The following is a 27,681-nucleotide window of genomic DNA, read 5'->3' on the forward strand; positions in this document are numbered from 1 at the left end:
GGATTGCATAGTATTTAAGCATGTGATGGCCAATAGACCAACCTTAGCATGGACAGGCACACCTCGAGTGCCTGCATTGATGCCAGCCCCCCCTCTTGAACAAACGTCACAACACATGGTCCCTAGGACCCCAAAAATGTTGTTCAAACAACACCCTTACCACCTCCAGTGCTAGGACCGCAACCACCACATCCAAGAATCACTTCTGTGAATCAAGTGGGTTGTGAGTCATTCATTGCTTGTTTGGAAGGCTGTGAGGAAGATATAGACCCTAATATTGCCTATGGGATGGATGTGCTTGAAGAAAGTCCACAATACTACATGGAGGACTATTGGGGACAAGTCAAACCTGTCTATCAAGTAGCTGCTCTTGATGCAAGAGGCCAAAATATCAATTACACTGCTAAGATACCACCTCTTCAATGCTATGAGTGTGGAGGTCCACATCGTGTGGCCGAGTGTCCTACTAGGCTACAAAAGAATGCCACACTATTTAATGCAAACCAATCTAGCAAGCACGTCTACAATGCCGATACTCATGTGTAATCGATGTGGCATAGATCATTTGATTGCCCAATGTCCAAATAATTCAAATGCGCTGAAGATCACTCCATTAAACTTGATTGAGGTTACCGAGGAGCCATCACAAAGTACACCTGTGGTACTAGTAAACGTACTCACATGATCGATGCTCCAAAAACAAAATTATATTCTTGAGGAAAGAGACACGACATCAATTGCCCAATCTCAGAAAAAGAAGAAAACACAAAGGAAGAGATCGCAAAAAGCAGTGAAGTCAAACCCCAGTTCAAAGACCAACATAGGGACGGGTGATGACCTCGTATATATGAATGACGCTGAAGAGGATTCTAATTCAGGTGAAACCATGGAGACCAAAACAACCACTAAGATAGAAACCAACAAGGAAGATCTTCATGAGCCACAATGGCCAGGATCCAAGAAGAAGATAGGAACTTATCCAAACCCTATAGAGGAGACCACAACCATAGTAGTGAAGCTGGCCAATCGGTCTATTGTTAAACCTATTGGGATGCTAGAATATCTCAAGATCAAGGTCTTTGGACATAAATTAAGAGTTACCTTCATTGTTATGGATTTCTCCAAGCACACTATGGCATCTGAGATGATCTTAGGACGTCCTTTCATGAGGAAAGAAAAACTGGTGCATGACTGGTCTAAAAACCATGTCTACTTGCAGTTCCAAGATTCTATCATTCGAGTGGATCTGGTAACTGGTCGAGCACATCCTCTAGGAAACATGTTTATAATCGATCATAGATCTGACACTACAGTTCACTCGGCCCCATTGCAATATTGTTACACGTGTAAAGCGGACAGTGATGTTGTGAAGATTCTCCTTAGATGGATGTACTACTTGGGATGACTGAGTCTGACAATGTGGATTGGGTCCACCTAGCAGCAACCATAGACACTTGGGGAAACAGGGGGATGACGTGGGTAACACCTGAGGGGGATGGAATGCTCGTACCCTTAAATATGCTACAAGCAATGCATATAGCTTCTGACAAGACTCATCCTAGTATAACAAAGAAAACATACAAGTGGGTCCCTAAAGCTTCTTTAGCGACCATAGCTAGTGCTAAAAAACAGAAGCCTTGTAAGAAACGTCCCACTCGCCTCAAAAAATGTAAGGAAACGTGGTGGTGGATTCCTAAACGACTGTTGGAAGCCCAAAACTACTATCAAAGAAATGATCAAATCTGGGTGCCAAAACGTAGATTGTGTTCTTACCTGTCACCTGACCCATGTGCACCCAATCTTGTAGCTCCAAAATGAATTGACGATCGTGGAAATAAAAAATCACTGAATGCTACACACCCACTCCAGAGCTAGTTTGGGTATCGAAAAAAGAATGATTTGTTCCACCTAGCTCAGGAAGGGGGGAGTCCAATGAAGCTTCTAGCTCCTCATGTAATGCATCCAAAGAGGTAGAAGCTTCTCCACAGCCTCCACCTACAATACTGGACCTCCATGAAGCTACAAAGGAATACACACCTCCTAGTGTTCAAGAATCACCTGATGAACCACTTCAAGTTCGATCCTGGGAGATTACCTTACCACCCTTGCAACTCGATGAGGCACATAAGGTAATAAAAAACTACTCGCAAAAATCACACCTAGTACCAATTGGAACAATTGGTTTCAAAGGGTGACAAGCACATTTCAAACGGTATGATCTACCCAAGGAAGGGGGGAGTGTTTGCTGACAATCATCATTAACTCACTCCCCTCTCAATCTTCCTCCCTGACCTTTCAATCTCCCAATATTAGGGATTGTATATATAAAGCCTTATACTCACATAAAATAAAATTAATAAAGAGCAAGAGCAATTAGCAAACGAGTATGCACAATAAAAGTCAAAACATTGACTAGACCTACACATTCACATTCCGTACACTGAAACATAAACCTATGTCATCAAACACCTTTGATCCTCATCACTTGAGTGATGGAGGTTAGGTAACACGATAGGAGTGTTTCTGTTTTAGAGTTTAGTGATTAGCAAAGTTCTTTCTTCCCACTGATGTGCCTCCTAGAGGTATTGTTTGTGTTTCATAGTGTGTACAGGAACAATTGTTGTTGTTAGGATTTGGACCTTCATGGAATCTTTCTCTCGTTCACACTTCAAATCAAGCGCGACCATCAACACAAACATGTGTTTCTTGTCCATTTAGCGTTTCCCCTTATCTCTTTTACATCCATGTTTGTCTTCTTTAATTGTGATTGGTAGCATAATATTCAGCGCATTTGCTTTCAGTGTAATTTTTTGTCATAATCACTTGTCTAGGTCTAAAAATCAAGCAGTTCGACTAAGCTAATTTAATCAAGCTAGGCGTTAGAGATCTTCTCTTAATACCATGGGGAATGCATTCCTAATAATCGATGGTTACTTAGGTTCTTCATCCAATTTAGGCAAAATATACTAGGGCTTTCTAGTGGGCTTAGTCCCTATTGACCTTTAGCTTAAGTATGATAAAGGGAGTTTACTAGTGTGATGAGCCCGGGGAGGGTAACAGTGTTATATGACCCCCCAAAATTACAAAATTAAAATGCTGAAAACAAACAAACAAAAAAATCAAAGTGCTACAATGTAAAATCTTAAGGTGGAAGATAAATCTCAGCTTGATTTGATACTCCACTCACATGTATCGCCTATGGTACTAGAGCCCTAGAGATTCCCAATGTGGGCGCTTTCCCTTGAAAAGCAAAAAACCCAAGGCATACAAAATAAGCACGCACATCAAAATTGAATCACTGTGAAAAGACTTTGGGGGGTCATAGAAAAGGAAATCAGTAGGGCGATAATTTTTCATGAGCAATTACTTTTGTCGAATCTTAACTACAAGGTCTTCTAGGTATAGCCTCTAGTTAGCCCTCAGACATGAAATACTTGGATGTCGCAATTAAACAACTTAATTGACCAGAGAAAATTGAGAAGCTTGCCCATGGTATTAATAGTCGATCTTTAGTGCCTTTTGACTGTTAAATTAGCGACCCCGAACTTGTTTAGTTTTTGACCTTCACAACTGTTTATGAGTTTGATTATATTAAAATTTAATGTTTATTGCTGACAAATGGTTTAAAATTCTATTACTAGTCAATTTGTGTCTATAACTGCATATGCTTTTTAATTGATTATAATGATGCACTTACTGTGCCACTTTTGTTTGATTTTGCAGTCACTGAACAAGGCTAAGACCATTCATCTCAAATTCTCTTCCACCTCCATGAACGAGCTTCAACTCAATAGCTTCCAAGGATGGAATCTACATCAGGAAGGGGGGCATGTTAACCCTCATGGATCACGGACACCCTATCACCTACGACAGACGCCGTATTATTTATTTGGTAGAGCTAGGGACTGGGCTTGTCAGTCAAATAGGAAAAGGGTAAGAGTGATCGCCGATGAGAGGCGCACTCTAACATGAACAATCAAAGGTTAGTTGGCTAAGTATGGGCGCCCAAGTGTGAATGTGGCGAGCTCATATAAAAGTCACCTTAACCTAAGAAACACTGATTCTCTCATTTGTGAAATTGAAGAGTGCTCTTGCTCCATCTCCATCTCCATCTTCTTCTTCTTCATCTCTTTGTGTGTGTGTGTGTATGCATGAGAGAGAGAGAGAGAGAGAGAGAGAGAGAGAGAGAGAGAGAGAGAGAGAGAGAGAGAGAGAGAGAGAGAGAGAGAGAGAGAGAGAGTGATCGAGCGTTGCGACGACGGTGAAGCGGTTGAGCGCGGCGAAGCGGTGGCTCCTTCTTCTTCGCGGTGAGGAATCCTCCACGAAGGCGAGCATAGGGCGGTGAGTGACACACCCTTGCTCTCTTGAGCTTGCTAGATTAGTGTATTTGTGTGCTTGGAGACATTTGTGGCCGCACACAATGTATCGGCAAGTCCCTTGCATTGACATGTGCAACAGACGTGCACAATGGCTAAATTATTCGAGATTGCCAGCTCCAAAGAAGGGAATGCCGATACAGGAATACATGGTGAAACTCCTAACGGGCACCATGTCATTCTTCAAAAATTTCCCTGATCTCTCATGTGCTATGCTCTACAAAATTTACCAAATGTTGCTCACATGCATTGAAGTATTTCATGAGCCAGAGCAAGCAGAAGCCCTGTGGATGTCCTTCCTCGAGGGCAATAAGGGTTTATGCTACGATCTCAGTGGCCAACCTTCCGAAAAGTCCTTTATGGCTTCTACGTCCGCTGCATGTTCTTGCCATCTCATAATATGTTGGCGTTTGAGGAAGCATTTTACATAGGGTTCTTCACTTGGCGAACGAAGATTTTTGGGCTAGTGATCAACAACTTGACTTCCAGATTCGTAGGCTACTCCGCTGTTGAGCTAAAGAACAAGTTCACTATGCAATTTTTGCAGGTGCTAGACAAAGAGAGAAAGATCAGATATGAAAAGGCTCTACATGCGCTTAAAGACCGCCTTGCTAGCCGTCAACCCGAAGATTATTTCACCCCATAAAGCTGTGTCAAGGGACGACACAGGCGAGGAGGGGGTAATATTAGCAGCAAGCTAACACGGATACCATTTTTTGGAGCTCTTTTCATAAAAAAAATTATTATTTTGATGAATTAGGAATATTGTAACTCCTATTTTTCGGATAAACCTTGTAATTGATGAGCCGGGGCTACAAGCTTCTAGATTGTATTAACCTGTCTTTACCTATCTTTAGTTAGAGCTCTTAGATTATTAGTTTTGACCACCAAAAACCTTGGCTAAGGTATAAAAACCAATTTTTCACTACAAGGGGTTGTGTGCACTTGTGACGCTGCTAGTGACGGAGATACATTGGGTTTTTATACTCCTCGACGTCACTAAGACCATCGTTAATAGCGTCAATACGAGAACGTTGCTATGAATGTTTCTATAACCGTCGCTATATGCGTCGCTATAGCCGTCGCTATATAGCGACGCCTATAGGGACGATCATAGCGATGTTTACAGGCCACCTATAGCGACGTTTATAGCAACGCTGCAGAGCCTTATATAGCGACGGTCATAGCGACGTCTGAGAGAATTTTTTTGGGTGGCACGGCATTGAATGCCTTGTTACCAATCAACCATATTGAATGTTTCAATAATTGAGTAAACCGAAATAAATCCAAGATAAGCCCAGATTTACCTTTGAAAGAAAGTGCAAGCTTAGATATAGAACCAAAGTAGTCACCCACAAGACAATATAACCATTAACTCCATCACCATAGTATTGTTTGCAAAATAAAGATACAAAACTAAAACTGACAAAAGTAAATTGATGAAAGTAAATCAATGACAATTGTACACATCATAGGCAAAATCATTTGATTGTTAAACTTTGCAAATGTAATAGTTACAACACCATTGTCATTATTGAAAAAATATACATGGTTTTCAATAGTTATAAAAAGACTATGACAAAAGGAAACTAATGCTATCTAGCTACGGCTAGACTGACGTCGTCTAATCAGACTTCTCATCGCGTTCAAGCTGCGTATCTGTCGAATTCTGCAAAAAAAACAATAAGACAACTTTCTGTAAGTATAAACATATAATTTATAAAACAATACAACAAATAGAAAAGAGTAAATCCTAATACTAACCATGCCATCGCGAGAACTCAGAATGTCTATCATAGCGTTACCACTGTCAAAACATACAAAGAATCCATTGTGTTAGAATTTAAAAACCCCTAAAGCATAAACTATCAAACCTAAAGAGCAATGCAAAAACACTTAAAAAATTGGCCTCAAATGATGCCCACCCGCCACTCCCCAAGTGGTGAGAGCTCCCTGCCTCTTCTCGCGCTCTGGCTGCCTCCTTTTGTTGCTTCCACTTGTCGAGATTCTTGCGCACTGCTTTCTTCGCATTCTTCCAATCTTCTTTGGCCAGCCAATCTGGTCTGTTCCACCCATGGTTTATTGCTTTTAGCACTTTGAAACGCTTGTGCTTGCAGTATTTGCGCATTTGAACCTTCATCAGGAAACTCGTCATGCAACATGTTGATGAATCTCTCTTTTAAATCACTTGGTACTTCACTCCAGGTGTTTAGTATGTAGTGTCTAAACACCTGAGAGCAAATACCGTGCATGCGCGAGATTACCTTCTCGCCTTCATGATCCAAGATGATGCCATCGCTGAAGTCGACGGAGTACGACAAGCCCTCTCGCCGGTGACGCGTGAAGCTGGGTGTCTCGGCACGGGTCTCTAGCGGCGTGTCGATGGGGTTACAAATGTCAGGTGTCTCCACTGGAGTCTGGGCCCCGAAGCGAGGAGTGTCGACTGGAGTGACTCCTGGAAAAGTAGCTAGTGGTGTGTGGCTACTAGGAACGGCCGTCAGCCGCGCAAAACCTAGTGTAGATGGAGATGCCGTGGCTGATGTGGGGGCGGGCAAAGAAGGGGAGGGTAAAGAGACTCGTCAAACACGAGGCAGTGTTGAGGCATCGGTGGCGGCATCCCCACAAAAACCTCCGTCGGCACCACTAGAGCGCTGGTGTCTAGACGAGTGTGAAGATCGTCTCGTCAACACTGAAGCTTCAGAGCGCGTTGAATGCTTTAAAATAGAGGGAGACGCTAAAGAGTAAGAACACGTGATGGTGCTCCAAAGCAATGACGCTCCACGTACCACTATCTCTGCTCGGGTGACAAAGAAGAAAGAAACTCATCATCATCCATATCTGCATTAAATACACGAACATTTAATCTTAATATTGAATGAATGGAGAAGAAAACATGGATAAGTAGAGAGAGAGAGAGAGGACTCATAAAGGGGGAGGGATTTCTGTGCAGAGAGACTTCGTTGAATTTCTGTGGATTTGAAAAAGCACTGCACTCCGGGTGCGATGGAGACTGAATCTGCATCGCGAAGGTTTGCTCATAGAAGTTGCTTTCCCCACCACCAAATCTAATTGATCGGGTGAAAGAGACACTGAGAAGTAGTAGTAGTGCTTCTTAGTGTCTCTTTCACCCGATCAACTATTCTAGCAGTGAGACAAGCAGCATCTTTATTGAGCAGACCTTTGTGATTGCAGCTTCAGTCTTCATCGCACTTTGAGCGCAATGCTCGTCATCCCTGCTTGTGAGAACATACCTAGAGCATACGTACCTGGAGTGGATGCAAAGAACATTAAATACAATGAAGCAATGATGCATATAGACAGAAATGGACAAAAAGCCACGTGACTACAATATATACTATAAAACGGAGCAAAATTATTCATATACTATATTTATGACTTTAAGAGGTCTATCTCTCATCCTCACAAAGCTCAGCATAACTTCCTATATCTATATAGAACTCTCCGTTTAAACACAGATGTCCTCCGTTTCATTTTGTAGATCCTTTGCATGCACCCCATAGAGAGTAGTAGCTTGATGATCGTCTGGCACCACCTCAGCAGCTTCTGATCGAGCATCTTCTCCAATCTCCTCCATTGATGCCGCTGTGATTGACACATGGTAGCCTTCATACATCCGTGCACTACGAGGGGCTACCTCTATGACGTACCACCAGTTTGATGCAGACTTTGTAGGATGAAATATCACCTGCCAGAGCCACCTAACTTACATGAGAGCTTCCAAGCACATAACTTCTAAAATTGGATGTTAACTATTTACATACTTACTTGTTCACAATGCTCGGGTAGTACGTCTCTTAGGTCAGTCCATTTCTTAGTTGAATCCACCTTAAGAAAACCAGACTCTCCTCTACGCAGAGTAGCGTTGCGACCCTCCATGATTATCTTGAACCATTGCACGTCGAACAAGTCGACAAAAAATCCTCTATAATCGATCCTCAAAATCTCTTCTAGCGTGCCGATGTAAGCGAGTTCCGCCACCACAGGATCTCCATCAGAGCACCGTCATCGACTAGACTATTCAAATTTTGCCATGATTTTACAATCTTGAGTAAAACGCTTTTTGTCAATCCATTCCATCCTAAAATATCGACCTTTACACCATGCTGTTGTGTATGACTTATACTACAACCAAGAGTATGAGTGGCCGTTCAAACAACTACAAAGTCACTAGTCGTATATTGCAAACTTACCTTGGTCGCGCAACCCCAAGAGTCTTCCACTCCTCCTCAGTCACTTCTTCACCGCATTGTTGTGCGCTTTTCAATTGGTTGTGGAACCATCTTAAGCTCATGAATGTTGGTAGGCTCTCCAAACCCGTCGGATAGTGCATCAGTGGTCGTCTTCCCCGTCTCCACTCGATTCGTGTCCTTTGTCGCTCTTGCTTTGCATCCTCATATTGTGAAATCCACTTTTGCATCACTGGATTGTGAAGCATGCAAAATCGATTGATTTTGCCTCTAGATCTTCTATCATCTTCTTCTCAACATCGAGATTGCACATGAAAATCCCAGATATGCGCTCATCATCTATGGTTCGCCATAGCGTGTCCCGGGCTTTATCAAATCCGTCTAGCCACTCTCCAATGTACACTAGGGACTCTAATACTACCCAACCTTCTGCCATGCTACCCTTCGAATGTGCCTTCTGACGCACATATCCCTTGAGCGTTTTCATGAAATGGTCTAAAAAGAATATCCATCTGGAATGTACTGTGCCAGCTATTTCCACCTTATCAACTATGTGAACAAGAAGATGCACCTGAATGGTCAGCATGGTAGTAGGAAAGTGTTTCTCAAACATGCACACAACCTTCGCAGCGTTTAGTTTGGAAAATGGTATGGAATCTACGTTGATCTCCTTTTGTGAGATCCATTGCACCAACTTCGTAAGTTTGTAGATTGTGTTACAGACGTCAAGAGGCAAACATTCCTCAATAGCCACCGGTAAAATAAACTGCAAAACACGTGCAACAATGATATTAAAGTTCACACACGAATTTGTTACACAATTCGCACTATGAATATACCTGACATGTTTTATGCTAGTCGTGTGACTTCAAACCGGTAAGCATTCCTTCTTTAGTAAAACACGTTCGCAGCGAGTGCATTACGCCAGTGGGGGTCTGCATAGATTGAATGGGCTCTTTTACTTTATGTTTTTGGGCTCCATTGAAAATCCATGGCGCTTTAGGGAGTTTTATCGATCCATCGGATGCTGTCTGCGGCCAATATTGCTTCATACGATCTAGATTTTTAAGGTCAACCCTGGCTCCCAAAGTATCTTTCTTGCCAGTCAGATGGTCCCATAGCAGATTACCCACATTCTTGAATATGTGCATTGGATCAAGCAAGTGATTGATCATGAGTTGGGGCCAATATGGTAACTTGTACCATAGAGAGAGTCTCTTCATCCCTGGGGGCAAAGCGTCATCACACATCTCCTTCTGCTCTAACCATGCTTGTGCAGACATCCTTGGTGGATCTCTTCCCAAAAAGCCATCGCAGAACACATGATTCTCTGGAAGATACGCTTGATGACCTTCGTAGATTTGCTTCTTCAATGAGGGAGCCCCGACGTGCATTCAGTCTAAATCCACATGTGACACATGCTCTGTATCCGCTTGTTTGAAGCCCTGCATGTATACACATGATAATAGATAAGCTTGAGAAAAATTAAGATTTACAGTGTTTGAGTTTAAGTGTAAATCACCTGAGCATTCTATTAGTTCGGGATAGTCATGCATGGTCCACATTAGAATGCCTCTGATCAAAGAATTCCATCAACCTGTGTGTCGGCTCATATCCACCACTTCTATGCCAATCCACAATTGTTGTAGCTCTTTCAATAGTGGACGAAGATACACATCCATATTCTTCACTTTATACTGCCCCGACACAATCAAGCTTAGCCATAGGTACCGCTTCTTCGTAGTCAACCACGGGGGAATGTTGTAGTTGATGATGACAATGGGCTATACACTGTAAGATGTTGATCTTTGACCAAATGGATTTACGCCATCCATAGCCAGGCCTAGGCACAAATTTCGAGCTTCCCTGGAAAAATCCGACCATATTTCATCTATATGTTTCCACGCTGCACAATCTGCAGAAAATCCGTAGCACACCATCCGAAAATTTATTCTCCTCATGCCATGATGCTCGGACGGCCATGGAATTACATTTGAAGAAATGCTTGATGCGATCGAGGAAGCAGAGGAAAATGTCACAAAATATTTTGTGAAATTTTTGTTCCATGGAGATCTACTCGATATCTCTCGAAATCACATTTCGGACACTTCTCCATGTCTATGTATTCCCCTATGAAAAGAATGCAGTCATTAGGACAAGAGTGGATCGAATTGTAATCCATCTCCAAGTTTCGCAAGATCTTTCTTGCTTCCTCTCTGAAATCTGATATCACATTATCAGCTGCCTGACAGTATATGCTCTTTGAGCAATCTACACAACAAAAAAAAATGGTACAATTGTATAAAAATCTATTAGATCATTGTACATCTAGAGTTTTTTATGAAAGTAAACACATTGTAACATATCACCTGAAAAGCGTTGTGACGCTAGTGTCACTCCATCCAAACTTTTTCTGCATGTTGAGAAGAACCAGGAGCGCCTTCAATCTAGACACACGTGTTCCATCATACAATGGCGTATCGGCTTCACTTTTCGTATAATCATAGATAAGCCTTTCTGATCGTCTCGATTATTTCATCAATCTCGGCCTCAAACATTGCCTCGTTGGGAATGTGGTCTGCATGATCATCCCTCTCAGAGGCTACATCTTGTGGCCTCACATATGCTGCTTGTTGACCAAAGCGCCTGTGAACACGTCTATTGGATTGCAAGATTGCTGCCTGTTGGCCAGCGTCAGAGTCCGACGAGTTATAATTGGCAACAACTTGATCTATAATCGATCGATCAAACTCGCCAAATTTGCGAACATATTGCAAAGAAACACGTCTTGTCCGTCGCACAATATGCTTGCATTGATAACAAGGACATAAGATCCTCGTTGAGAGATAGGTGTTTCGGTTGGACGGCCCCACATCCTCGTCACTACTCATAATGAGGGTAAAAACCTTATAACCTGACAATAAATCTAATCTTCTATTGACATTCTTCTTTTATCTCTCTCTCTCTCTCTCTCTCTCTCTCTTTCTCTCTCTTTGTTCACACTATAAACTACCTCACATTCTCTAGTCATGTCCAATCTCCGCACACCTCGGTCTAGAGGTGCACAGAGATCAGAACCACTGGGTTATAATCTCGTTTTTATTGGTCATGCCTATATTTGTGGGTATAAAAAATCTACACATCCACGTCTACATGATAGTGCATGTAGTGGACAAAACCCCTTTGCCTCTTCTCTAGCTGTAGCATTTCACAGCATCTTAACATCTTTTCATAGTAGATCTTTGTTCGAGGAATTACTTAACACATTACATGTTGGCCTCCAATCTGAGTATCATGCCATTGAAAGCTTTCCAGCTTAAGGTCGCATCCATAGAGAGGAAGAGAGGGATCACCATTCGTCTAACTTTAATTTTTTTACCGTAATCTCGAAGGTAGACTCTAATATAAAAACTCAATCCAAAATCTAATCTTAAATCTAACCTAATTGAACATATGGTGATTCGTGGTTAATTGAATATGGTTAGTGTGTGAGTTAATACGTGTCAGATTCTGATGGGAATATACATATTGTTGTGTAACTAATGTTTGCTCTTTGGGCAAAGTGCACCTTCACTGACATGTACTAAAATCTAACCTAAATCTAAAAAAAGCTAGTCCATCAAACATAAATCTAATCTAATTTAATCTTAAACTCAAAATAAAGCTAAATCTAATCTAATCTAACGTAAATAAATCTAAATCTAACGTAACGTAAATCTAATCTAACGTAAATCTAACTCAAAATAAACTTAAATCTAATCTAATCTAACCTAAATAAATCTAAATCTAATCTAACATAAATCTAAATCTAACCTAATCTTAAACTCAAAATAAACCTAGATATAATTTAATCTAACGTAAATCTAATCTAACGTAAATAAACTTAAATCTAATCGAACGTAAATCTAACTCAAAATAAACTTAAATCTAATCTAATCTAACCTAAATAAACCTAAATCTAATCTAACATAAATCTAAATCTAACCTAATTTTAAACTCAACATAAACATAAATCTAAACATGTAATATAACCGAATCTAATCTAAATTTTAACTTAATTTCTTTCTCTCTTTATTTTCTCCCCTTACCTCTCCCTTTCGTTTTCTCCCCCCCCTCTCTCTCTTTCTCTTTGTTTTCTCCTCTCTCTCTCTCTCTCTCTCTCTCTCTCTCTCTCTCTCAATGTGTGTGTGTATGCATTCTTTGTTTATGCATGTGTGTGTGTGTGTTTTGTTTATGCATGTGCTCTCTCTCTCTCTCTCTCTCTCTCTCTCTCTCTCTCTCTCAAAAACACAATGTGTGTGTGTGTGTGTGTGTCTCTATCTGTGTGTGAAAGAGAGAGAGAGAGAGAGAGAGAGAGAGAGAGAGAGAGAGAGAAAGAGGGAAAGGGAACACGAGAGAGAGGAGAGGGAAGGAGCATACCTGGCTTTTCTTCCTCTCCTCGTGTGTGTGTGTGTGTGTGTGTGTGGAGAAGAAAGAGAGAGAGAGGAAGAGCACGGGTTACCTCTTTCCTTGAGCGCCGAAAACTCAGATGTGAGATCTAAGTTTTCGGGTGCTCTCGGTTTATTTTTTACCCCTGTCGGCGTCGTTATATTACAAATGAACTAGCGACGCCATGAATTTTCACTTTTGAGCGTCGCTAATGTGAAGTACCTCTTGTAGTGTTTGTAAGTTATTTTCAAGTTCTGGATAATGAAATACACAGCGTGAGCTAACGACGCTCACTTCTCTCCTCGCGCTTCCTAGTCCCTCCCCGATTGTTACATTGCAGTTTCGTCTGTTGAATTGCAACCACAGGTAAGAGCTCTATGCATTGATATAAGCATTTCACGGTATTTCGTAGCTTTTGGCGTCGCCGACCCGCGGCTTAATTTCATCATAAGTAGGAATTTACACTTCAAAATAAAAAACTAAGTATAGGAGGGGTATTGGGGCATCATTACTAAGCGTTTAGATGCATCATGAGTCAAAAATGACTAGGTCAAAAATCCACTGATGTTAATAATCGCGATTTTGCACTTGATGTAAAGTGGGATGTGAGACTACAAGCAAGTGTGCTTAGGTCTTATAAATATGTCCTAGAAGTTTCATTACGTTTGGATGTCATTTGATGCTATAACAGATGTGATTTGTTTGTCCTTGATGAGCGATCGACTTTTGGTGATTTCAGTCACTTGAGTGTAGCCTGAGCTAGATGCGAGTTGTTTATTGTTTTCCGAGATATTGACAACCTGTTGTAGCCTCTATGCACTAGTCGAGTCAACTTCGTCCCATGGATTTATAATTTAATCGTGGTTCTCGCTACGTCTGCAATAAGATAGGAGTGAGGTTAGACACGCGTCCCACATACACATACACTCAGAAAGAAGAAGAAGAAGATTGTTTTAATGTCATAGGAAACTATCCCAATAGACTTTAAAAATCTATCCAACGAGGAGAGTTGAACTCAAGAATTGTTATTCAAGAAGGAATTGGCATAACCAATCTACCAGGTATGAGCACTGCACCGAAGCTTGGACCCTTCCCACACATCCAAACAAAAACCTCACACTATGAATTCAATAAGCTTTGTACATCTTTTTGAACAACTAGGTACGAGCTCTGTACCGAGCTTGGACACTGCCCGCTCATCCAAACAAAAACCTCACAATGTGAATTCCATTAGCTTTGTACATCTTTTTGAAGAAGAATTTCTACATGAGCTGTACAAACCCTTGACAGAAAGTTTAAAAATTGACACGAGTACACTCTAGAGGCGAAATAAAAAATTAACCTTGCTCATGCTATTCCTTCAAGACTAAAAGATGATGTAAGAGAACTACGACCCAAGTGTACTTGCTTGCTTTGAATCATTGAAGGCTAAATGCTTAGAAATACGCGACACACACACACACACGCACGCACGCACGCACGCACTCATGAGCGTGCTCACACAGGTAGGTGCACATGAGGTTGCTTGCAACTACCCTCAAGACCTGCAGAGTTCGTGTAAGGTGTGAGCTTTGTCCTAGAGTCCTAGAGTATGAGTCAAGGAGAGTAAAGGTGAAATTATCCCACATGTAGTGGTGCAAGGCTGTAGAGATACTTAAAGCTCATATCATGAATAAAAAAATCCATTCCATTTTGTATTACATCTCTCTTGTTTATGGTGAGCTTGTGATGGCTTAACAACTACTCAAGATTGTGTTTATGGGTCCAAGTTAATTCATCTTGGAACCTAATTCGCTTGAGTGATAATCTAGCCAACACACACACACACACACTCACTTGTGCGCAGATGTTTCTCTTTCATCCACCCTAGCTAGCACGATCCCATTCCAATCAAGTGGTATCAGAGCTCCAGGTTATGCTAGCTAGGTTTGTTGTTATGCTTTTGTGTGTTAGTCATTAGCATCTTCATTAGATTAATTAATATCTCTTAATTATCATTACAATCCATTGGTATTTTCATAACTAGTTCCATCTCTCACAAATTGAACCCTAATCTAGCTATGTGTGGACATGTCCTTGGCACACCTAAGAGGCCACTACCCTCCATGGCTAGGTAGGCTTGATTAGGGAGAGGATTAGCACCCATTATTGCATTTCTAGTCATTTTTGGTGTCGATTTTTTAGTTGTTTGCATCTCCAATTAATCTCCCCAATTTTGCAATTACATTGCATTGATCTCCTCATCCCACATTGCTTCTCGCAAGGTTTCCATAGAGCCTTCGTGCTCTGCATTTCGACACTGGGAGCTCCCTCAAGCTCATCACCAATTCTATGCTATAATTAGGGGTGTGTGTGTGAATTTGTGTGGGAAAGGAAGCGCCAAGCCAATCTTGACAATTGTTTTTCCGAGGGTTATGGCACACACAGGCTCATGGACCCCTTGGTCTAGCAAGGTTGTGGGCTCAATCCTAACTTTAAGCTTGGCAACGAGGGCGGATTTGAGCTGCCCGACAAATTTTGGTCGATCCTTCCGGTCAAGTCCGCAAGGGACAATTCACACCATTTTTTTATAGCTCCTGGGCGCCTTGCCCACTGCCCGAAAGCCGTCGTGCCTGCCTGACATTTTTGTCTGCCTGCTTGCCATGACCCCGCTGCCCGACTATCCACTTTTGCTAAGATCACCGTCCCGCAGCGGCCCGGTTTACAATCAAGCCCACTACCCCTTTCTCGGGCTTCAACTTGATAAGGCCTCAATTTTCTTAAGCATCCAAAGAAAAATCTATCTCTCTCTCTCCTCGTCGGATAGATCTTTAAGGTCTCTTGGGATAGTTTCCCACGACGTTAAAATACTCTTCTTCTTCCTTCTTCTTCTTCTTCTCTCTCTCTCTCTCTCTCTCTCTCTCTCTCTCTCTCTCTCTCTCTCGCAATTAACCCTTAAATTTTGCAACCAAGCACAACAATTCTTGCAATGTATGTCACTACATCCATCATTAAGGAGGATAATGTCATTGTGCATTTGTACGGAGATCAGACATTGACCTTGGAGAGTCTCCAAGTGCAAAAACCGCTCCAAGGCACCATGGGGAAATTCAAAGGTAGTGACATCCATCATTAAGGAGGATAATGTCATTGTGCATTTGTACGGAGATCAGACATTGACCTTGGAGAGTCTCCAAGTGCAAAAACCGCTCCAAGGCACCATGGGGAAATTCAAAGGTTCACATTGAGAAAGGAAAAACCGGCAACAACATCATTAGTATCCGCATTAGCAGTTCTTTACATTAGTATTTTTGCATTGCACTTGTTTTTTCAATAAAGCCTGACTGCACAACAAAAAGGGGAAAGAAGCATTTGTTTGAGGGGAGGATACGAAGACAGATTATGAAGCAGTTGAAGACAAAGCATTGAATAAAACGAAGGTGCTCTTGGATTAGAGCGAAGCACACACTTTTAGGATTTTGCTCTTGGATTAGAGCGTTCTTTTTGCTCTTGGATTGGAGTGTTATGTTGTTTGTCTCCTGGACTGGGGATGTATGTTGTCTATGCTCTTGAATTGGAGCGTTGTCTTTCTTCATCAAGTTGTAGCCCAAAGTTCAAGGGGAGGATTCTTCTTTTATTGTCATCCTGTGTGGATACCACTTGTCATTCTTAGTAGATAAAGAACCTTCATTGTATTATCCTAGTCCAAACCTCAAGGGGAAGATTGTAAGGTGTGAGCTTTGTTCTAGAGTCCTAGACTATGAGTCAAGGAGAGGAAAGGTGGAATTATCCCACATGTAGTTGTGCAAAATAATTTTTCTAAGTCGTAAAAGAAATCACTTACCGTATTATATATCATTGGATACATCTTTGAAAGAAGAACATAAAAATACAAACTCACAAGTTTTGACATCAAGTGCAAATTTTTTTCCGGCCCCCACTTTTTCATTAGTACCAATAAGGTGGGAAAAATTTTGGTACATTTTTTATACCACCAAACTTTGCTTTGAGTCAACTACTTAAAGCTCATCTCATGAATAAACAAATCTATTCCATTTTTCATTACATCTCTCTTGTTTATGGTGAGCTTGTGATGGCTTATCAAGATCATGTTTATGAGTCCAAGTTAATTCATCTTGGAACCTAGCCTACACACACTTGTGTACACAATGTTTGTCTTTCATTGACCCTATCTAGCATGATCCCATTCCCATTAGTTCGCGCGTGCGCGTGCACACACACACACATACACACACACACGTATGTGTGCACACTAGGCAATCTATTTTTTTAAATAAAAACCAAGTACTTAACACCTGAAAGGTTTTTACTTGTTTTGAATACGCGTGGAACGTCCAGGATTTAAGCTGCATCTATTCTCGACTGAGAAATAGTGTAAAAACAAGGGGGTAGTGGACTGATAGTAGGGCTAAGAGAAGGTAGGAAGAGGGCTATTTTTGGGAGATTCCATGGCAGCCTACCCCTGCTAACGTTGGGCCCGACCCAGCTCTAAGCCTCAAATTTGTTTTTGCAAGGTTTGCCTTCTAAGGTGCATAAAGGAAAAGTTTAGACTTCTCTCTCTCTCTGCCAAAGCTGTACTAGTAAACCTCCTGATAAGGATATTAATGTACCTTGCATAAATATTGTTTGCTTAAACGATTGACGGTGCATGAAAAAAATGAGAGAATTGAGTTTCCTCTCTCTCTCAGTCCTGTATTGCCGAGTTTGCAGGGCACACATGCTAGATCATCGTGCTGCTACCACATGTCAGGCCCTCGGAATCTCTCCCCCTTTTATAATAGTATAGATTTGAGCCGAGAAACTAAAGCACCCAATTTCACGATGACGTGGAGGGGGGCCATGCGTCATGCAAGTGTTAATAAGTAAGAGTCAAGCAAAAGGTTATATATAAGCAGAGTTTCTCAACCATAAAGTCTGTGGAGTCCAGAATTTTATTGTGCAAGGACTTGTTCCAATAAGACATTAGTTGAGCAACTTTTAACAAGGTGACATGAGTAAAGATGGGCTGCACTAGTGACATCTTGATTTGGACTATATCCGCTTCAGTCTAATTAGCTTTGAGTAAACATGGGCTTGACAACCTTCATCAAGAGAGAGTTTATGGTAATTGAACTAGCTAAGCTTAGAAGGTCAAAAATCTTCTAATATGAAAAGATAGCTAAGCTTCTGTATGATGATGATAAGGGGAGAACTTGTAGGCATATCTGTCTATAGTGTCCATTAGTATATTTGTGGATCACCAGCTAGTGAATTTTGCTGTAAATCAAACATCGTCTTCGGTCAAGATCTCTCTCGAGGGTTGGCGAGAAGGAATCCTCCACTGTGAAATGTTTTGCCATGAAGGTACTCTTGGCAATTGCTTATCACAAACAGCTGCCACAAACACACAAAACACCCCATATCAGTATACTACACAACAAAAGATTTTACTTTACTGCATTACTTAAACCCAACTTTGATGCATTTTAGTTGCTTTCAAACACCCAAGATCTTTCGCTAGGACCACGTAGCACAATAAGTTTTCGACAAATTCTCACAATAGTTCCCACATTGTGACTTACCTGAGCATCATGAGCTTTTGTGAGGGAGGCACCGCATACCTAGCTAGGTACGATTGGGGACAGGGGACCGCCGGCCCGGTGGGGGGGCCGGTGGTTCCCTGCCCCCAATCGTACCTCGCTAGGTATCCGTTGCCTCTCGAGCAGAAGCTCATGATGTTATGCATTGTATGAAAAACATTGAAAAAGACTCTGTTTTCCTACATGAGAAAATTTCTAACTCTTGTTGTGTAGGCACTACTGCTCGAAATTTAAGGCTATGGCTATTAGAGAGCATTGATCCATTTATTAAGCTTTTGATTACAGAAGTGAGAGAAAAGAACATCTTACTTATCAATCTTAACACAGTGTCCTTGTCTGGTAATGCCGGAATAGCTCCCCTCTCTGTGGTGGTTAGTGCTCCGCATGCATTGGCAAACCGTAATGCCTCTCTGAGGCGAGCTTCATCCTTCACCAAAGAATCAAAAAATATACCATTATTACAACATACGGCCGAAGTTCATCCCTTTCACAAGAAGTTTTGGACAAATTCTCACAATATTTCCCACATTGCGACTCTTACCTCAACATCATGAGCTTCTGTGAGGGAGGCGCCGCATACCTAGCTAGGTACGATTGGGGGTAGGGGATCGCCGGCCCAGTGGGGGGGCCGGGGGCCACTTGCCCCCAATCGTACCTAGCTAGGTCTGCGGTGCCTCTCGAGCAGAAGCTCATGATGTTATGCATTGTATGAAAAACACTAAGAAGACTCCATTTTCCTACATGAGAAAATTTCTAAATCTTCTTGTGAATTTGCAAAAGCCTTTGTTTGATCATGGCATCTTCTGTGGGTGCATGCTATATAACGTTCAGCTTTTGTTTGAAGCACATCATGGCATCTTTGACATAGCATTCGGATGCCATAAAGCTGTTAAATCCTTATCCATTTGCTAACAATGGACAAAAACATACCTGGAACAGAGACGTGTTGCTGACAAGCTGACTAAGCACTCCGCCAACAAACGCATCACCTGCACCCGTCGAATCGATAGCGCTCACTTTGAACCCGGACACTCGCCCATGAAATGCCTAACATGGTTTGGAAAAGAAAAGAAAATTTTCAGACGTTCACATGAATATGTAAAATAGAAACCTAATTCTCAGGCTTCAGCTATGGTGGTTTCTACTCTCCATAAGCTTCTATTGTGGCAAAAACGTGGGGATTTCTTATGATAGACGATGTTTTTTGTGTGCTTAATTAGCACCTTGGTGTAATATCTGCATCCCTCCTGCCCTTCTGTGAGAAGAAGCAACTTGAGTCCAGGATGCCAAAGCTGCATCACTACATCATCATCATCCGGGTCTCCGCCATCAGTCAAAAACGCGACTTCGTCCTCGCTAACCTGTTTACAAAAGCGTTTTTCTATTTCAAAATCACACGCACATACAGGTACATGCATTCATTTTGGCACATCTACACACAAGCCTAGTTCTCAACCTTGATCAGGTCTGCCTCATGCCAAATGCTCATGATTCCCTTCCTTGCTTCTTCTGCGGATGGCCACAATGGGAGCCTTACATTCGGATCATACGAAAGAAGAGTTCCCGATTGCTTCGCAGCTTTCATTGCAGCTAGATGAGCCGATCTGCAAGGTTCTGATATCAAGCTTATAGATCCAAAATGGAATATAGAAGCCTGTTGACACAACAAGGAACATAATTAACAACACCGCACAATAGTGTCAACGAGACAAGAGAGCTTGATAACCAGAGCCTTAAAATGCCTCTTCAACATACTTTTGCTATGAGATCCATGTCCAGCTCCGATTCGTGCAATAACATGTCAGCACTCGGATTCCTGTAGAACATAAACTCCCTCTCTCCATCTTCCCGCAAAGTGACAAAAGCCAATGCAGTTCTTGCATTGTCGTCGAATCTGATTCCAGTGGAGTCTACTCCATGGTGAGTCAGTATGCCTTTCAGCATATGCCCAAATTCATCATCTCCAAGCTAAAACATTACTCATTGGATTCAGCAAACAATTCACCGACTTAAAACGCCGCAGCTGTGCAAGGGTGCGGCGCAAATTTAAGCATGGGAACATGGAAGTACGATGCATGCTAGTTGCATGCAAATGATATGGTAACACAGGCATAAATTATATAAAGAATATAGAGAAGATGGTGGCACATGCATAAAATTTTTTACCTTGCCAATGAAGGCAGAATGACCACCCAATCTGGAAATTGCCACAGCCACATTTGCAGGAGCACCCCCAGGAGCCTTTTTGAAAGAGGGGGCATCTGCTAGAGAGTAACCACTGAGGGTCGGGACAAAGTCGATGAGCATCTCGCCAAAGCACACAACAAGGTCACTTTTCTCGTCATCATCTGAGGCCATCCCATGTCCTTCAGGCGCCTTTTTCCCTGCAAAGGGAGTCAAATGAATACTCAATAGGATCAAATGCAGTAGGTACTTGGAGCTACCCTGCTAAAAATTCCACAAATGGATTGAGCATTTATCAAAGCATTTCATTTAAGACGTATAATCCTAAACTCATAACAGAGACAGACAGCCCAGGCTTTTGCACACAAGAAGTTTTGGACAAATTCCCACAATAATTCCCACATTGTGACTTACCTTAACATCATGAGCTTCTGTGAGGGAGGCACCGCATACCTAGCTAGGTACGATTGGGGGCAGGGGACCGCCGGCCCCCCCACATTGTGACTTACCTTAACATCATGAGCTTCTACGAGGGAGGCACCGCATACCTAGCTAGGTACGATTGGGGGCAGGGGACCGCCGGCCCCGTCCCCTGCCCCAGTGGGGGGGCCGGCGGTCCCCTGCCCCCAATCGTATCTAGCTAGGTATGCGGTGCCTCTCGAACAGAAGCTCATGATGTTATTCATTGTATGAAAAATATTGAAAAAGACTCTGTTTTCCTACATGAGAAATTTTCTAAATCTTCTTGTGAATTGTCTAATCTAACGACTATGTATGCATGCATGAAGCCACATTTCTCCAAGATCTAACATGCGTCGACGATGATTAGACGTACTACCAAGAAAAAAATAACACGTACTTTGCCAGCTAGCCCATTTTAAAGAGGAAACCAAGGATTATATAACAAGGATCTCACCATTGTCAAGGTGGAATTGTGCACAAGGTGCTTGAACACAGTCGCTGATGCCAAGTCCATTCAACCGAAACTCTGCATCCTGCATCCCCGGACATCCTGCTCGCCAACTCCAACACTAGTATCATATTCCTAAGTGTCCGCCCAGCACACTCAACTACTCTTCCAATCCCCTTCATCAACCACCTTCTAATTTTGACTGCAAATGTACTTATATGACATTCACCATGGCTAATTAGATAAATACATAACATAATAAATACATTACCAACATCTGGATATTGCTGAAGATGGAGCATCAATGCAGTGCACTCTACTGGTTCAATCTATATGACCTTCACTGCCAGCGCTAGCGTCAGATTTAAATACTGATCTGCTAACGCACTGTTACAGACATCAAGGAATGCGACAACCTTAAGTTGCATACCTGATAACTAATTTCTCATCACTAAACAAAAAAAACTTCGCACTATGTATAGAATTGTCTCGATCGGTTTATTCGCAAATGTCTAGCAACTAGTAACCTTTCGATCGGATACGACTACTTGACAGTAAATTTTCCATAAAACAGCCATAGAAAAGAGAGACTAAGCCCTGCAAAAATAATGAACAACAACCCAAAATAGCAGCCATCAACAAATGAGCTTGCAAAGCTGATAACTAACTGCATATCAATAAACAAAGAAAATTCGAACTATGCGTAGAATTCGATCAGTTTGAGTTTCAGTTTATTGCAGATGTCCACCAATTAATAACATTTCAATTGAATAAGACTAGTAGACAGTAAAACATCCACAAAACAATCATAGAAAAGAGAGATTAATCTCTGCAAAAATAATGAAAGAAAAGACGCCGAAACTCAGCCATCAACAAATGCGAGAACCTTAACTTGAAAACTGATAACTAATTGCACATCAATGGGGACATCGATAAACAAGGAAAATTCAAACTGTTGTGGATCGGTTTGAGTTCAAGTTAATTCCAATTGTCCACCAATTAATAGCCTTTCGATTGAATTGAGACTATTTGACAGTAAAATTTCCACAAAACAGCCATAGAAAAGAGAGATTAATGTATGCAATAATGAAGAAAAGACGCTGAAACTGCAAGTAAAATGCAGGTTTACCTCCATTATTGAGCTCGAAAACGCATTTGGTATTGGGGACGGCCATAATTACAATTATAATTGGGCAATAGATGAGAAAAGATTACATGTGAAGGACTCAATAATAAGAGCTGAATCGGAGTTATACATATATAGTAAATTGGATTTCGTAAGATAAGAGAGGAGATGTAATCATCAGAGAAAAATAGAAAATGCTGCACCTGCAGATAAGCTCTTGACGACGTTGTCTGGAGTGCTACTTCGCTTACAATGTGGGCAATTTATATCCGATTTTTGCATCTTGGCAGGGAGAGAAATACACTACTCTCTCTCTCTCTCTCTCTCTCTCCAAAATCTCATGCGCACTGCTACTGCGTTTTTTTCTGTTTGTGTGTCTGTGTGATACGTGAGAGCGCGTGCATGCTCATGTGTGTGTTGAAGTAAGAGTTTCAGAGCCTCACTCTTCACTCTTAACAAGAAACATGCATGGCAAGATCATCTTCTCTTAACGTTTCGTATATGGACGTGTTTTCAAGAAACCTCTAAACAACATAAATTTATTTGGGCCCCTTTCAAGAGACATGGATGGATGATGGCCCCCAAGGGCATACCCCATTGGCTGCTTGATGGTGGGATGGCAGTGGGATCACGGGTTCGAAGCCCTACCCGTGATCATTGGTTGGACTTCCATCTCATCCAATGGGGAGCTATCGCCCGTCGTTGCGGTAGGTCTGGACATAGCAGCATATTTGTCTAGTGCCCAATGGGGAGATGTTGCCCGTCGCGCTGCGGTAGGTCTGGACATTGCAACATATTTCTCTAGCGTCCAATGGTTTTATGCCAATGCACCCTACTACGCTTGTTCTAGATAGTCTGAACCGCCCCTTACTTTGAGTGTACCAAGTGTCACATAGGGGGGACAAGTAAAAAAATTATATATGACTTTCCAGGTGCTCAACTTCAGTGACGACACGAACTCTCTCTCAGCCTATATGAGAGAGGTTGGTCAGGGGGAGAGCTCGGGGGGTCCACCTCAAAAAATGTTAGTGTACCATGAGCTTTCAAAAGAAGGGGTATTTTCACTCATAAAATTTATTTGACTTTAAATTATTTTACTACAAGAGGGGTTTAAGTGCACTGCGTGGTGAGGGGAGGCAACCATCACCCCTTTATCCTGGGCAGAGGGCTACAAGGTGCTTGCATGTTCTATTTCTCGTATCCTCTCTCTTACATTGGTATCAGAGCCATGCGTTCTCTAAGGCGTCATCAAAGCATCCCTCTTTGAAACTACAACACCTATGATGGGTCTCCTCCTACCTGCTCTAGAGTGCAATTGACTTGAAATGTTTGGATCATTCCCACATTAGAAGGGATTGGCTTGGGATGTACTTGTTATTTGATGGTGTGTGACTGTGCAATCAATTAGACTCCAGTGTGGATACCTATAAATAAGACCCTCTAATCCCATTTTGGGGACTCTTAAGACTCTTGAAACTCTAGACTCTCTCTTTGTGACTTGGATAAAATCAAGAAAGGTAAGCATTTGATTAGGAGTTATGTGGAGAAGATTAAAGAGCTAAACCAAGCAATTGAATGAGCCACCCTTGGAGAAGCATATGCACGCTTGGTTTCTAAGTGGATTCAAAAGCAAGAAGCTCAGAGAATAGGAAGTGCCAACACCTACCAAAAAATTTAATGATGTAGTGCAAGAGATCTGAAACTGTCATGCCCAGGGCTAGGATCAAGGGCCATGACACACATGATATAGGGGGCCTATATATAGCTAGGGCCAAGGGCCTATAAATGGCATGGTTGGATGGAGAAGTGCATGACACATGGTTGTTTCTAGTCTCTTGCAATGGCATCAGAGCTCAAGGGAGAAGGGCATCATGGAGACACGTGGAAGGCTTTGCATGGATTGTGTGTGTGTATGTGCATGTGCGCTTCTCTCCTTCATGTGCGAGCTAGTGACCATGGGCAAGCTCCCTTACCAGAAGGGGCAACCTTTTTTGTTTTTGGCACATTGCCGATGGCCAACTAGGTGCTTGGTCTCTCTTTCTTTCTTGCTCGCATAAACGCTAACCCCCATGTTCTTTTTGATGCGAGCATGGGTTCACACAAATGACCATGTACCTTAATTTTTTGGGCCTTTGCCTTGGCCAAGGCTCCGTCCCCCACATAATTTCAAAGCACCATAGTCGTGAGTTCCTTAAGTAGGGGAAGGCCCTCCCTCATCATTATATCATATGGGCATGGTCAAATGGGATCAATGGTGGACGAGGAAAAAGCAACGCGCGTCAATTATGGACTGTGAGATTTGAGGTTGCCCCGAATTTACAAATTTGCCCCAAGTTTACTAATCGGCCCACATTTACAATATGGCATACTCGAATCACCTATATTTCAACTTACGCATGAGGGTGTAGTGGTTAGTCCACATGGCTCATGGCGGAGAGGTCGGGGGTTCGAGACATGGGGTGCGGATCGACCTGAATTTACAAACCCGCCCAAATTTACTTTTCTTCCCGAATTTACCAAACGCCCCGAATTTACCAAATGCGCATCCGACGGCCCACATCACCTGAACCGTCGATCCCATTTGAGCATGCCCATGTGAGATAGTGTGGAGGAAGGCGCTCTTGCTTTGTAGTCTTGGCACAAAACTTTTTGCGGCAATGTCTTCAACAACATTCAAATTGCAGACATTATAGAAGTTGTTTGTTCTTTTAAGAAAACCTCAATTCGGAGGAGGCTATAAATTAATTCAAGCAAGGGAGTAACCTTCAAGACTGGTTTGCTGGAAAAATCTACAATGACTATGCAAGTCACCATAGTTATCATAGCTCGATTTGATAATGATCAAAACAAGGCTTTGTATTCAAATTTTTTTGGGCAATGCATTTCAACCATAGCTTCTAAGGGGTAGCCAGCAGGGCAAAGTCCAGACGAGTAATTAATGAGACCATAATCAAGCAAGGCTGTGAAAGTAACGGCCTTGATAAGAGGACTCTTAACTAGGTGGTACCTAGTGAGAATTTCAAGAAGCACGACCTCTCCCATGCAAGTTATAAGTTATAACACATAGCACATCGATTGCGAATGCTCATAAGGTTTCAAATTTCATGTTTTTTTGTGGGTTTTTGTATAATTTCATATAGCAATAATTCTCCAAGAAATTTCCAAAAGGTAATTTTTTCAAGCAAAGGCAAGGTCTGTTGCTCGACATGGGGTGTGAGATTCAACTCCCACCCAACCCATGCCTAGATTGGATGAATTGTGCAAGTTGTTTGGCATGGCCGACCTTACAATTAAAGAAGTCGATAGGGGTCTCTCCCCGCCCTCCCTCCACCTATGTGTGTGTGTGAGAGAGAGCGAAACGTAGCTCATCTGAGCGAACCCTAGCCTTAGCCTATCTCTTATCTACATAGTCTCCCCCATGGGGCAAGGGGTAGCCTTGTGGGGGGGTGTTAGTATTTGAAGATTGCCTCACCTAAGCAACAAACTAACGTGCACACCATCGCTAGTGGACCAGCAGCAAACCGATGTGCATAGAGGCAACTTGACTTGCCATGCTTTAAGGAGTTGCAGGCTTGGTCCTGTTTCAAAGTTGCAAATCGCCTATACCCCCTCTGTTTTGACCGCAATTGCATCCAAGTTGCATGCATGGACGGTTGTAATCTCCAACTCCATGGAGTTGTGACGATTCAAATCCTCGGACCCTGTTCCCACAACAACAGCTTTATCCCAAAGGAGCACAACTTTGTGAAAGCTTGACCACATAACATAGACTTTGGATTCTATGTAGGATCAAAGCTCCAATGTCTTCAACACACCAATTTCCAGTGCATGCAAGAGTTTTCTTGCGGTGGCAGCTGTGTCTAAGAAGGATCCCACCACTTGCCAAGATGCAAGGATCACGACCCTAGAGGCTCAAATCCAAGAACTTATTTTGGAGAATGCTCAACTCAAACAAAACTTGAGTAAGCTCGAGGATACGAAGTCAACACTTGAGTAAGATCGAGGATATGAAGGCAAAGGAGAACAAAACTTTTCTTGCAAAAATACATGAAGTCGAAGCTTCTCTTATTGAGATTGTCAAGATAGCTAAGAAAGAAGCCCAAGAGGGAGTACTTAAGAAGATCGATAGCGAAATACAAGCAGCCTTACAAGAATCCCTTGGTCTCAAAATTTGAATTAAAGGGCTCTGCTCACCATGGTGCACTGAAGAGGACACCCTCGGAGAAACCATTAACAAGCTCAATGACATTCTTCAACCAATTAACATCGAGACTATCTCTTGGATCAGTGCCACACTTAGGCATGTGCCACTTGGTCAATACATCCTAACTTTCAAAAACAAAGAAGAATGGACAAGGCTGCTTCGTCAATCCTATTGCCTTAAGGGAACAAAGCTTTGGATTGCCGAGGAATTGACCGTGAATCAACTCAATCTTAAAGCGAGTGAGCTCAAGAATATGCATGAAGCTCGTAAACAAGGTAAATGGGTAGTCTAGCCTGGCGGTAAAACCATCATCGAAAAGTTCCAAACTCCCAAGCTAGCTCCATCTTCACCTGACCCTCTTTAGGTTTCATTCTTGTTCTCTTTCTTTTTCCTTTACCCCCTGATGGACCCTTAGACCCTAAATGATATGTATCTAATACCTTCTGAGAGGACAAACGGTAGACTGGCATGTGGTTCTCCCCCTAACCTCCCTACTTATAGCCCTTGGCCCTTGCAAGTAGGTCCCCTTAACGCATGCCTGGCCCTCGGCTCCTAGCCGTACTGAGCCATTCAGTCCTTGGTCCTTGGCTTGCTGCCCGGTCCTACATTGTCCTGACATTACCCCCCCCTTGGAGAAGCGTTTTTGTCCGCGAAAACACAAGTGAT

General features: G+C 42.2%; 1 protein-coding gene across 8 annotated transcripts; it reads right to left on the reverse strand.

Moving 5' to 3' along the window:
• Nucleotides 1-18,003: 18,003 nt before the first annotated feature.
• LOC147450274 (putative fructokinase-4) lies at nucleotides 18,004-23,132 on the reverse strand. Of its 8 annotated transcripts, none has more exons than XM_086519554.1 (11): nucleotides 22,815-23,048; nucleotides 22,116-22,282; nucleotides 21,957-22,023; nucleotides 21,692-21,787; nucleotides 20,758-20,975; nucleotides 20,347-20,559; nucleotides 20,048-20,245; nucleotides 19,815-19,952; nucleotides 19,522-19,638; nucleotides 18,901-19,018; nucleotides 18,004-18,385 (listed from the first exon to the last, which is right to left on the reverse strand). In XM_086519554.1, exons 3-11 carry the CDS (start codon nucleotides 21,985-21,987, stop codon nucleotides 18,276-18,278), a joined length of 1,239 nt encoding a protein of 412 aa, XP_086375680.1. In that variant the 5' UTR covers nucleotides 21,988-22,023; nucleotides 22,116-22,282; nucleotides 22,815-23,048; the 3' UTR covers nucleotides 18,004-18,275. The 8 variants fall into 8 exon arrangements, with proteins under 8 accessions (XP_086375680.1, XP_086375678.1, XP_086375679.1 ...); XM_086519552.1 differs by having other exon boundaries at nucleotides 21,957-22,028; XM_086519553.1 differs by lacking the exon at nucleotides 22,116-22,282 and having other exon boundaries at nucleotides 21,957-22,072.
• Between the last annotated feature and the right edge of the window lie 4,549 nt (nucleotides 23,133-27,681).

The sequence above is a fragment of the Adiantum capillus-veneris genome, chromosome 9 (genome assembly GCF_014529385.1).
Source record: "Adiantum capillus-veneris isolate H3 chromosome 9, ASM1452938v2, whole genome shotgun sequence".
Lineage (NCBI taxonomy): Eukaryota > Viridiplantae > Streptophyta > Polypodiopsida > Polypodiales > Pteridaceae > Adiantum > Adiantum capillus-veneris.

What these genes read in the sequence shown, in the direction of transcription:
- LOC147450274 (XM_086519550.1), bottom strand. Translation starts at nt 23,093, where the DNA reads ATGCAAAAATCGGATATAAATTGCCCACATTGTAAGCGAAGTAGCACT. An exon ending in ATTCTGCCTTCATTGGCAAG is followed by an intron (nt 20,560 to 20,757) that starts GTAAAAAATTTT and finishes GTAATGTTTTAG; the next exon opens with CTTGGAGATGATGAATTTGG. An exon ending in ACATGGATCTCATAGCAAAA is followed by an intron (nt 20,246 to 20,346) that starts GTATGTTGAAGA and finishes TTGTGTCAACAG; the next exon opens with GCTTCTATATTCCATTTTGG.